At 45.9% G+C, this 13,272-nt stretch overlaps 1 protein-coding gene across 1 annotated transcript; it reads left to right on the top strand.

Annotated features, from left to right (window-relative positions):
* The first annotated feature begins 1,511 nt into the window (after nt 1–1,511).
* ANP32E (acidic nuclear phosphoprotein 32 family member E) lies at nt 1,512–12,976 on the top strand. The gene is made up of 7 exons (XM_028709262.2): nt 1,512–1,827; nt 5,419–5,568; nt 6,488–6,610; nt 8,271–8,436; nt 9,103–9,275; nt 10,739–10,793; nt 12,309–12,976. Exons 1-7 carry the CDS (start codon nt 1,774–1,776, stop codon nt 12,374–12,376), a joined length of 789 nt encoding a protein of 262 aa, XP_028565095.2. The 5' UTR covers nt 1,512–1,773; the 3' UTR covers nt 12,377–12,976.
* The last annotated feature ends 296 nt before the right edge of the window (nt 12,977–13,272 follow it).

A 13,272-nucleotide genomic window follows, 5' to 3' on the forward strand; every position in this document is an offset into this window, starting at 1 on the left:
CGCAGACGGTCCAGGAATCAGCGTGTCTTTACATGAGTAGAATGTATCCTTTTATTTAAAATGCATCTCTGGGTTATTTGTGGGGCATAGGAATTTGTTCGTATTTTTTTTCAAAATACAGTCTGGCCCTCCACAAGGTCTGAGGGGCAGTGGACTGGCCCCCTGCTGAAAACGTTTGCTGACGCCTGCACTATAGGGTCGGATAGACGACAGTGGGGTGAATTTATGGAACCCAAGGGGGCGACCGCCTCAAAACATTTGGGAACCACTGGATTAGGTCCATAATCCTTAATATAATATGATATAATAATATAACATCTTAAAAAGCAGACATCACCTTGCCAACAAAGGTCTGTATAGTTAAAGCTATGGTTTTCCCAGTAGTGATGTATGGAAGTGAGAGCTGGACCATAAAGAAGGCTGATCCCCGAAGAATTGATGCTTTTGAATTCTGGTGCTGGAGGAGACTCTTGAGAGTCCCATGGATTGCAAGAAGATCAAACCTCTCCATTCTTAAGGAAATCAGCCCTGAGTGCTCACTGGAAGGACAGATCCTGAAGCTGAGGCTCCAATACTCTGGCCACCTCATGAGAAGAGAAGACTCCCTGGAAAAGACCCTGATGTTTGGAAAGATGGAGGGCTCAAGGAGAAGGGGACGACAGAGGACGAGATGGTGGGACAGTGTTCTCGAAGCTACCAGCATGAGTTTGAGCAAACTGCGGGAGGCAGTGGAAGACAGGAGTGCCTGGCATCTCTGGTCCAGGGGGTCACGAAGAGTCGGACACAACTAAACGACTAAACAACTAACTCTCTCTCTCTATCTATATGTATATAGTGTGTATGTATATATACAGTATATGTATGTGTATATATATATATATATATATATATGTATATGTATATATGTATAGTGTGTGTGTGTGTAAACACACACACACACACACACACACACACACACACTGTATGTACTTATACATAGAGTAAAGCTCATGGAAGGAAGAAGGGAGAGGTCCTTGGAAGCGAGCCAGAGGCCTTGCGTGCAAAAAACAGCCAGGGCGACCTCTTAGGCCACTACAAGGCAGCGTGCCAGCCCGACGTCCGCTCCCCGCGCAGCTCTTGCAATGGCCGCAGCCCAGCCTCGCCGAACCCTGGGACCCCTCCCCGGGCCGCGCGTTGCTTCCAGCGCGCCAAAGGCGCACACAAAAGAAAACACAGCGCGGCGGCCTCAGGGGCAGGAGGAGGAATCGGGAAGGTTTCGATGGGCGCCTCGCCCAGCCACTGGCGGCCGCTTTCTCTCCGCTCGCGGCCAATCGGCTTTGGGGGGAGGTGCGCCCCGGCCTCTCCTCCCGCTGAGCTTGGAGAGCGCGCGCGCGCAAGGGCGACTGGCCGGGCGGAGGCGGGGCGTCTGCCAGGGGGCCCCATGCGCCGTGTCATGGAGGCTCAGTGTGCGAGCGGCCATTGAAGGGAAAGGAGCTGCGTGTTTCGCAGGAGGAGGAGGAGGAGGGATCGGGGGTGGGGGGGCTCTGGGCTGGGAGAGGAGCCGCGGCAGCAGCCTTAGCACCTGGGAGTTCCCAACTTTCATTTGCACCGGCTCCTTTGGGTTGATTTAGAGGAGGACGGGGCTCCTTCCTTTTTTATACATTGCCACCCCGTTTTGGGGGGTCCCTTCCTTTGGGTAATATTTTTTGTTTTGCGCTCCTCCCTCCACTTTTTTTTCTTTTTTTGGAGAGGGGCTTTTCCGAAGCAGGGCCGGCGCGCAAAGGCGGGAGGGCGATGGAGATGAAGAAGCGCATCAACCTGGAGATGAGGAACCGGGCGCCCGAGAAGGTGAGAACAAACTCCAAAATGAAAATTAAAAAAAAAAAATCCCTTAACCCTCCCCCCGCGGAATATCCCAAGCGGCTCTCCGCCTCCCCTTAATCCCTTTCTCTCTTTAAATGGTGGGTTTTCCTCCTCCACGCTGCCTTCTTGGCGAGGCGAAATCTCCATTGCGCTAAAAGTGCGCGATGATGGGCGCATTTGGAGAGGGCGCGTTGGACTCGATCGCGCTTATGTTTTTCGCCATGCTGGACTTCCTCTCCTTAAAGCCCGTTCTGCAAAAGGACAACTTGGGCTAATTTATCTCCTTTGGGGGGGGGGCTGCGTATCCGATCCAATGCAAAGTCTCCCCAAAGGCGAGGTTTTATTTTTCAAATGATGGCATCTGCTTGCTTTCGTGCTGGCGCTGGTTCCTTTCCACCCTCCCGGCGCTGCGCCTGGAAACCAGACCCCCATCTCCACCCGGTTTCTCTCTCTCTCTCTCTCTCTCTGCCCCTCTAAAACGGGGGTTTGCGTGGCGAGCTTAAGTAAATTTGCCAACCGTGATTGAAAGAGGACATGGGGGGGTTAACTCTTCCGCTCCTGGCGCCGCCTTCTCCCCATGATGGGCGCAAAAGGAAAAAGAAATAGAAATCTGGGTCATGCTTCGGTGCCATCTCTCCCCGCCCCAAAAGCGGTTAATTAAATATATATCGATGTACGTAACCGCCAAGCTAGGAGAGCGTGAATTCTCCCCCCCCCCCGGGCAACGCGTAAGAAAAGAAAGTATTTCCGAATTAAAAGTTTTCCTCCCTCGCTTTCTTTGCATTAGTTAACTGCTCTTCCGTCAAATCTAGGTCACGCGTCCCCTTTCGCCGACGGTGGGGAAAAGGATCGGGCTTTGGCTGGGTTGTGGCATTTTTTGCAAAACAAAACTAGGGAGGGCCCCCTTTGTTCTGTTAACACCCCGAGGAAATATTCAGGAGAGCCCTTCTGGGAACCCCCCCTTTAAACTTTTTTTTTTTAAAAAAATCTGTTGTTAGAAAGGGGGTATTTATTTATGCGAGTTTAACTTGGCTGCGTAGACTGCTTGCTTGATAAACAAGTCGCTGGGCTTACGCCGAATCCATCTTAGTCCAGCTACGCAGATGCTTTTGGGCTTTCCTGTAGCCTTGCACAAAAAAGCGATGGGGGAGGATTTTGATTTTTAAAAAAATGCTACCCGCGCCCTTTTTAAACGAGGCATTTTTGACGCACTGAGAAATGAAGCCTCGTCTTTATTTTTAATTATTCGTGTCTTGCCCAACCCTTTCCTCGGGTGCCGTTCTGCCCTGCTCTCGGAGAGAGAGCACATGGCTGGCGTCATATGCCCCCCCCCCCCCCGGCTCGCTTCCCTGTGCAAGCTCGCTCCCCTAATGGTTCCAGAAGATAAGGCGATTGCGTTGTGGCTGAGTCCCTTTTGCTCCGCGCTGGGGGTGGGTGGGTGGGGATGAGACAAAAGCGCCCGCCTTCTTTCCCTCCGCCCTCTCTCTAAAAGCTAAGGTTCATGGCAGGAGTTCGCAGAGAATCAGCCTTGCCAGAGAGGGAGGGAGAGAGGGAAGCTGGTAACTTCCTCCGCCCCACAATGTCTCTTCCGTGGAAGTGCTGGTGTCAAAAGAGTATTACAGGTATCGCTGCATGGCCTGGTTTGCTCCAAAGCTCACTCCCAGCCACAGAGAAAGCAACAAAGAGAACGGGATGTGGTGGCTGCCCCAAGCCATACATGTGCCCAAACTGGTTGCAAATATTTCCCCTTTTGTGCCTTCCGGTTCATAATGGATGGGGGCAGTCCTGGGTGTTACAGCCTCCCAAAAAGCTTGGCACAGAAGTCTCAGGTGTCTTCTTTGCAAGCTGCCTTTGGTTGGATATGGGGCTGGGGGAAACCTCCTGGGTATAGAGGCTGGGGCTAGTTTTTTAGATTTTCTCCTAGCTGCTTCCCACAAAATGTGTGTGGACTTTCTGAAGGGTTGCAGCGTTTGGGGCTTTTCGGTTTAGAGAAGAGGCAAGTAAGAGGCGACATGGTGGAATTGTATAGAATTATGCATAATGTTGAGGAAGTGGATAGGGAAAAGTTTTCCTCCCTATCATGTGGATACCCTGTGAAGGCTCGGGACAGATAAAAGCATGCACGTTTTGTGAACTGCCCTGAGATCTTGCGATGAAGGGCTGTGCATATATCTAATAAATAATAAAGTAAAAAGGATGTAGTTAAACTGTGGAACTCACTCCCACGGGAGGCAGTAATGGCCACCAGCACGGATGGCTTCAAATGAGGATTGGCAAGTTTTGGGAGAAGGATCAGGCTATGGGTGGCTATTAGCCATGCACAATCGGAGGCGGGGATGCTTCTGGAAGCCGCAGGAGGGGGGCAAAAGAGTGTTGCTTTTCCCACAGGCATCCGGTTGGCCATTGTGAGAACAGACTAGATGGGCCCCTGGCCTGATCCAGCAGTCTCTTATGAAATATGTCAAATTCAGTTGTTGTGAACAAAGATCACAATTTGCTTTCTGCCGGGGCTGGGCAGCGGTGGCCTGGCTAAACTTCAGTTATAATTCCACTGCCATGTGTTGTTTCAAAGAGCAGAGTCAACCCCCTTGTGGCCTTTTCCAATTCCCTGCTGCTCAACTCACGACTCTCTGGCTTCAGCAGATGTTCCTGCATTTAGGTCAGGACAAACACTTGCTCTGTCTCGCCCCTTTTGCAGTTGATTGGCAGCAGGGAAAGTCTTCCTTCCCTTCCTCCCTGCTCCTTACAGGTTAAGCCTTGAAGAGCTAGCAGCTCCTGTGGCATTTAGTAATGCAAAGCAACTCTACATTGTTGAGAGTACTGTAAAGACAAAAAGTAACCCAGGTGTTTTAAACTTGACTAAATTGTGCATTTCTGGTTTCTTGAAGAGGGGTGGGTGGGAATGAATCGGGCTTGTTCCAAAAATGTTGTTGCCTCTTTTCAGTACAGTGGAACCTCGGGTTGCGAACGTGATCTGTGCGGGAGGCATGTTCGCAACTCACTGTCTTCGCAACCCGCAGCGCCGTATCTCCGCACGTGCGTGATGCGATTCGGCGCTTATGCGCAAGCACCAAAACCCAGAAGTAACCCGTTCTGGTACTTCCGGGTTTTGGTGTGTCCGTAACCTGCAAATGTGCAACCCGCAGCGATAGCAACCCAAGATATGACTGTACGTAGTTTGAGTAGCACTCGTTGCATTTACTTTGGCTAAGTTTTATCCTTGAGTGGACCCACTGAAATTAGTGAACTTGACTCTTCGTGGAGGAGAGGGTTGTCAGTGGCTGCTAGTCATGAAGGCTATGCTTTGCCTCCAGTCAGGCAGAAATGTTTCTGAATACCAGGAGGAGAGAGCACTCTTGTGGTCAGGTCCTGTTCGTGGGTGAGTGGGATGTTGGACTAGGATGTGCCATAGGCCTGATCCAGAAGGCTCTTCTTTTGTTCTTAATTTCTTAGTTCAACAACTAACTTTGTTCTTAAAAGTTAGTTGAGCAACACCCATAATATCTGTTCGAATGTGACAGGGAGCATAGGTCGTCTTTCTTCAGCTTGAAGTTGACTTGTGTCCTGTTTTTGTAGGTGGCTGAGCTGGTTTTGGACAACTGCCGGTCTAGCAATGGCGAAATCGAAGGTCTGAATGACACATTTAAAGAGCTAGAGTTTCTCAGCATGGCCAATGTGGAGCTGTCATCACTCGCCAAGCTCCCCACTTTGACTAAGCTTCGAAAGGTGAGTATTGACCAGAATGCAACGATGAGTTAGTTCTGTTTGGCCAGTGGGTTGCAAGCGCATAGGATTAGCTCCCTAAATCCTTGGGTATATTTAGCCCATTCCTGTTGAGCTCAGTTAGCGACACTGCTTGCATAGCAGGAGTGCGGGTCCTGTCGGCTCGCCTATGAATTTAGGTCTCTCCAGGCCTGTTCTTGACACTATCCTAGCCTCCTTCAGTATAGTGCTGCTGGCTGCGGCTGGTGGGAGTTGTGGTCCAGGACATTTTGAGGACACTTGTGTTGCTCTCAATTGCATGTCTGTATTTTTGGGTGTTTTTCCATGCAATATCCTTTTAAACATGTTTGCACATGACTTTATTTTTCATTTATTTCATAGTAAAAAAATATTACAGCGGTTTACAGAAATTATCAATAGAAAAAAATAACAATAATTTAATACTTTTGAAAAGTTAAGAGCAATAGACTAAGTGCATATTGAAACTCGCAGCAGAGGCAACTGCCTGATAGCAATGGGAAGAGAGTTCCAAGGTTTAAAGGGATTAAATTTACCTTTATTGTTTCTTATATTCGTGTCCATTCAAAAAAAGCCCTGTGGAGGTGGGTTAAGCAGAGGAGCAACAACTTGCCCACTCAAGCAAGCTTCATGGCTGAGCAGAGATTGTTACGGTTAAGCTTGCAGGGAAGTGATTGTATACTTGTAGGTTAGGTGCAAACTTGGATAATGATGCGAGGAAGATTATTAGAACTGCTATTCTTTTCTGGCTCTGAAGAAGTCAAAATGCAATCAACCATCCTTAGATAGCATCTAAAAAAAAGGTTTGTTTAGATTCCTAGAGCTGCATGGTTTTACTAAAATACAGACATGGGAAAAGTTGGAAAACATCTGCCTAATCATATGATACTTTTCTGCACCATAGCTGGAACTGAGTGATAATCTAATTTCCGGAGGCCTGGAAGTCCTGGCAGAGAGATGTCCGAATCTCACATACCTAAATCTGAGTGGTAATAAAATCAAAGATCTCAGCACTGTGGAAGCCCTTGTAAGTATAAAGCGGTATTTATACAAATTAGTCCCGATTTCGTAGTTAGTCAGAAATCAGTGTTGCTGTGTCCACTGGAGCATACTCAAAACTGGCAGCTTTGCGTAGGATTGCAGTGTTTAGAAGCCTGGAATAATTTCACCCCAGCATCACTGGACAGGGTAACTAGATGGCATGACTGTATAATAGGTGATGGTAAATGTTTCTCTGCTTGTAACCAGGTATATAAAGGCACAAATCTCATAAGCTGAGTTTAAAGTACAATGCTAAAGGAAGTCGGCATAATTTATAAAGGACAGTCTAGATGTCTTTAGAGGTTCATATTCTGGACTGGAGATGGACAGATCAGCGTTCAGAAGGGTAGCTGCGACTATTTTGCACAGTTTGCATGGAGTGGTTAAATCAGTTTTTCCTCCATCAGACTGGAGCCTGGAACTTGTAACTCCACCTTTGTAGCAGAGCTCTTTTGCCAACAACTGTCTCCCTGCATGAATAAATTATTAAGAGTGCTGAAGGTGGCTCCCCATTTGTGGAATGCTCTCCCCAGGAAGGCTCTCCTGGCACCTTTGTTGCATACCTTTAGATGCCAGGCAAAAACATTCCGCTTCTCCCAGACCTTTAGCTAAGTAATCAATCTATGGCCTTTAAGCTGTGTAGGGGGTTTAATTGTGTTTGTTTGTTACTATAGTATGTATTTTTGTGTTTTCATATTGCAAACTGCCCTGTGATCCTCTTACGAAGGGCGGTGTAGAAATTTAATAAATAATGATGGTAAATGTTGTAAAAGTGTTCAAAACAGAGTTATCTACCCAGAATCATGACTTAAATATGTAAGGAAGTCTCTATATCTCTATTAAGGGACACGGGTGGCGCTGTGGGTAATAGCCTCAGTGCCTAGGGCTTGCCGATCGAAAGGTCGGCGGTTCGAATCCCCGCGGCGGGGTGAGCTCCCATTGTTCGGTCCCAGCGCCTGCCAACCTAGCAGTTCGAAAGCACCCCCGGGTGCAAGTAGATAAATAGGGACCGCTTACCAGCGGGAAGGTAAACGGCGTTTCCATGTGCTGCGCTGGCTCGCCAGATGCAGCTTTGTCACGCTGGCCACGTGACCCGGAAGTGTCTCCGGACAGCGCTGGCCCCCAGCCTCTTGAGTGAGATGGGCGCACAACCCTAGAGTCTGGCAAGACTGGCCCGTACGGGCAGGGGTACCTTTACCTTTACCTTATATCTCTATTATTATCTTTCCTACTGGGTTGTGGAAACCACTATTCTGATAAATGCCTTTTATAGAGTAGAGGGCACTGGGGGTGAGTTTATAGGTCCAAGGGGGCAGTGGCCAATTTTTGGGGGGGAACCACTGCTCTAGCTCAGTGGTAGGGTTACAGTTAGAAAATTCACTGATGTTTGCCTGCTTATGCTTGTAAGTCATGTCAGTTTGTGGAGTTATGGGGGGAGGGTATATAAAACAAAGCACAATCCAACCCACGCTTACTTGGAAGTAAGTTAATTAGGGCTAATTCCTAGATTGCATGTGTAATGTTACAGACTGGGCTACCAACATTTGTGCAGAGTTGGCAGGCCTAATAATGAAGCATCTAAAGGAGTCGTTAAAAGGTGTTTTCTGTTGACGTGGAAATCTAATGTGTCGTTCTATTCTTTTCAGCAAAATCTTAAGAATTTGAAGAGTCTTGATTTATTTAACTGTGAGATCACAAACCTGGAGGATTACAGAGAAAGCGTGTTTGACTTGCTCCAGCAAATTACGTATCTAGACGGGTTTGATCAGGAGGATAACGAGGCCCCCGACTCAGAAGATGAAGAGGATGAAGGTAACTCTTTGTAAACGTGTCTGGTGATCAGTTATTATCACCCTTTCTAGGGTGGATATCAAGTCACAGGCTTGGAGCAAATGGCATGTCAATTGTGTGGTTTAACATTCACTGTTCACACTATACTTTTTTATATATGTGCCAAAAAGACTTACAGTGCACCTAGCAGCAAAACGTAAATGTCACGTAAAGAATACATTTTGTTGTTTTTTAAAAAAATTGTTTGCTATATATAACGTCGTACGAGCCACTCATATATTCGGTTTTGTTCCTAGAATCGCTGTTCTAACATCTGGAAAAGAGCTAACATTTGATTGGATGTTGAACTGATCTATACATTCCCAAAAAATTGTACGTGTTATAGTCCTCCTGGGAATGCAGGTGGAGAATCACGTTTTGAAAGGTTGCCCTCCCCCCCCAAAAAAAACCACACACACATAGGGATGAAGGCTAAACGAAAATCCTCCTTGACACGATAGCACAGGTGGGGACGTTCTTGAGCCTCCAAGCCTGCAAACAGCTGCGATGCATTCAGAAGTAGTCATGTCCCAGGAGGACTGTACCATGTGCTTGTTTTTTGGGTCTGTGGGTTTGAACCTGTAAATTCTGTGTCAGAACTTGGAAGCACGTGCCATGTGCATCTCATTAGCGTTAGCTTTCCTTCAGATGGGGATGAAGATGAGGATGAAGAAGAAGAGGACAAAGCTGGTCCCCCAGGAGAATATGAAGAGAATGAGGAGGAAGACGACGATGGCTCAGACTTGGGGGAGGGTGAAGGTGAAGACGAGGAGGATGAGGAAGAAGTGGGCCTCTCGTACTTAATGAAAGAAGAGATTCAGGTAAATGTTATGCTCTTCCTCCCCTCTCAAGTTCCAAAACATTCAACCTAGATAATGGTGCATGCTGTGCAGAAAAGAGTATATTTTGTCCACGCCATGCTCCCATGGACAGCACAGAAAGCATGGAAATTGTATAAATGTGCCGGCGTATATATTGTTGAAGCAAAAGCTGTGGTTTGAGATCTTGGACTCTAGCCTATTTTGCGAGAGAATGCTGCTGATGGGTCTGTTCAAAATAAATCAACCAAGCTGCGAATGACAGAAGAGTAAAAGTAATGTTGCTAGGATTAGATCAGGGAACCTTAGGAAACAGGTAAAGATTCATCAGAGGAAGATGGGAATAAGGGCACAATCCCATGGCTGAGAAATCATCATTATAGAACTCAGGGACTGTTGTTTTGCATTAAAAATGTACCCACATCTGAAGATGTACTTTATAGATCCCAACAGAACCAGTGATTTCTTTATTGGGGGCTCAGTGCCACAAATGGTGTAGATGTGTGAAGGGAATATGAATCCCAGTGGGAAATGAAATGGCTGAGGACAAGTTAGTGAGAAGTCCCAAGAGTACAAATTGAGAACAAGAAAAGCAAATGAGCAGTGAAACACGAAGGCAAGATACTTACCGTAACTTGGTTCCGGCTATATGCCGCTGAGGTGCATGTCAAGGCAGGTCGAAGACACTGGCTATATTCTCCCTGTACAGCGGAGAAATCCTGCAATTCAGTAGCAAACAGTTTGTCCATTGCATGTTATTTTTGTAATTGGCTTCTCTAAATTGTAAAAATTTAAGAACGTAAGACGAGCCGGCTGGATCAGGCCAATGGCCTATCTAGTCTCTTCTGTTGTGAAGACAGATGCAAAGAATTCATTCAGCTTCTAGACAGATTCCTTGTCCTCCTTTACAACTCCTTTCACTCCCTTGTCAGCCAAGGGTCCAACTACCTAACTAGAGGATTTCCTGCTACTACTATATTTTAAAAACTTATTGGTATTTTTAATGTTTTTAGCAATGTTTTCCATTTTTATCCCTTGCTGTCTGCTTGCACTTCTTTTTTTTTTGGCCAAAGTTTGTGTTCCTTTTTGTTCTCTTCATTTGGACAAGACTTTGGTTTTTTGAAGGAAGCCTTCTTGCCTCTAATAGCTTCTTTGACTGCTTGATGCAGGCGTCTTCTTGGCCCTTGTGGTACCTTTCCTGACTTGTGATATACACCTCAGCTGAGTTTCTAATAGTGTGTTCTTAAACAACTCCCAAGCATTTTGGAATGAGTTGACCCTCTTGACTTAGCCGTTTTTGACTTTTGCCTTAGTTGAGCACAGAGAAATTTCGCGTTGCTTTTTATAGAATGCAACAGTCTGGGAATGCCATGTCTTGCAGCCTTATTAGAACGCGATAAGAGTATTGGTTTCACTTTATAACTCATACTGAACTTCTGAGACTATCAACTTGTTTCCCACTTAAGGATGAAGAAGATGATGATGATTACGTAGAGGAGAAGGAGAATGAAGAAGAGGAAGGTAAGTTTCATATTCAGTTGCATGTGAATAAAGTTACATTTGAATTCTTAAAACATCTGAAACTTCCTAATTTGGATCCAAAAGGTTCCTTTCCTCAGGCTTGAAAGGGGCCATCTGAACCCAACATAAGTTTAATTTATACTTGGTTGATGTAAATCAGAGGAGGGGAGCCTGTGGCCCTTCAGAAGTTGTGAGGTTGCAACTCCCATCATCATCATCCCAGGCCATTGGCTATGCTAGCTGATGGGAGCTGAGAACATCTGAAGGACCATAGGTTTGCCATCTCTGCCTTAAATAGCTGATAATTTTTTTGCAACCTATATTTAGGTTTTAAAAAGTTGCTACAGCTGGACTATATTTTTCTAAAGAGGTTGAAAGTTGGTGCAATCAAATGGAAGTGTTAAATTAGTGTTTTCATTGCTGTAACATCCAGCTTTCATTCTATAATTTTTCCACAACAGAAGGGGATTTCTGGGAGAGATTTTTCTGTGGTCCACTAGAAATAGCCTCCTTTTATTACTGAAGTGCTTATCTTCCTGTACAGCAAAAGACAAGAGCTGAAGTAGACTTCAAGACATGACTCATTAGCCACATAAGACATTGCCCTGAAGACATCATAGATTCTCCCGTTGTCTATCCAGATGATGCTGGAAAAACAGGAGTTGTGGGGTTGTTTGGTACCTGACAGGTCACCATACAGCCAATGTCACCCTTTTGAGGTTGTTTAGTTTTGTCTTGGGGTGTATCTACACTATAAACCAAAGCACCCAGGTTATTAGCTCACAAAATTTGGGGAATTAACTTGGGTGAGGGTTTCTAATGAAGAATTCTCAGCGGCCCTTAACCTCTGTTCCATGGGCTGCTTGGCGGGGGAACGACTAATACTGTAATTGATTCATTGCCTTTAGGAAAACATCTGATCTGTATTTTTTTATATACTTAAAATAGAAAGGTAATATGCCAGTTGTTCTGATACATTGAACAGTTGATGGCTCAGACTACGCATAATTTCTTCTTTCTGTTTAGCCAATTTCATGTCAAGGTATTTGTTTTGTGTTTGATAAACGAGGTGTAAGTGTCCAGAAGAGGTAGAAAAAAGGCAGTGTGTGTGTGTGACATGTTGTAGTGTGTTTAAAGGTAAAGGGAACCCTGACCATTAGGTCCAGTTGCGGATGACTTTGGGGTTCTTGCGCTCATCTCGCTTTACTGGCCGAGGGAGCCGGCATTTGTCCGCAGCCAGCTTCTGACCAGAGCAGCGCACGGAAACACCGTTTACCTTCCCGCTGGAGCGGTACCTATTTATCTACTTGCATTTTGACGTGCTTTCAAACTGCTGGGTTGGCAGGAGCTGAGACTGAGCAACAGGAGCTCACCCCGTCACGGGGATTTGAACTGCCGACCTTCTGATCAGCAAGCCCTAGGCTCTGTGGTTTAGACCACAGCGCCACCCATGTCCCTGTAGTGTGCTTAGCCTTAGCTTTAACATAAGTGAACATGTTCTTTTCCTTTTTGCAGCAGAAGGCGTCAGAGGGGAGAAGAGAAAACGTGCAGCAGAAGATGAGGGAGACGATGACGACGATTAAGTTGTAGGAAAAAAAATAGGACCAGATACAGTTTTTGTTGCAGGATACGCAATAGCGATATGCAGACTTGTATGTCTCCATGTATCCTAGGTATCCCTACAGAAGATATTAATGTGTTAACTTTTTATAGGAAGTGTGTTTTTACTATTTTTGCCCTTTTTATCATTCCAACTAAGACATAATAGCCCACTCTGGATCATGTGCAGAGAGAACACTGTTTCATCCCTTTTTAATCACTGAACCAGTTGTCTCCCCCCCCCCCACCTCCCCTAGAAACATTTTTCTCCAGATTTCCCCCCTATTTTTATGTGAGCATGCTGTTAGTTCTAGTAACAGTTAAAGCAAAACATTTAACTAATTTAATCCAGACTTTTAAAGATTGTACACCGAATTAAGATCCACTGCAGTGCGATAATCCAGCTTTTCCTTAGAGAGGCTTATATATGAGGTGAACCAAAGGCTGCATGAAGTCAAGAATTTGGATAATAACAATTGGCTTATTTTAAAAGGGCATCTGAAGAATGCACAAACAGGTGAAGTCTTTGCTCTTCTGCTTTCTCATACACTTTATACACACACACACCTTTCCATTTTTTTTTTTTTTTAATATGTAACTATGGAAAGCATGGGATCAGCTTTCTTGAGTCTAACTTTTTCCATAAGAAAGTAAGAAGAGACCTACAGAATCAGGCCCAAGGCCCATCCTGTTCCCGCTGTTGAGAAAAGACTCCCACAGGAGGCAGTGATGGCCACCAACCTGGATGGCTTTCAAAGAGCGTTAGACAAATTCACAGAAGATATAAAGCTCTGTCCTACCTCCACTGTTGGAGACAGAAGGCCTCTGTATGCCAGCTGTTGGGAATCACAAATGGGGAGAATGCTGTTCTGCTTGTGGG

Source organism: Podarcis muralis, chromosome 16 (assembly GCF_964188315.1).
Source record: "Podarcis muralis chromosome 16, rPodMur119.hap1.1, whole genome shotgun sequence".
Classification (NCBI taxonomy): Eukaryota; Metazoa; Chordata; class Lepidosauria; order Squamata; family Lacertidae; genus Podarcis; species Podarcis muralis.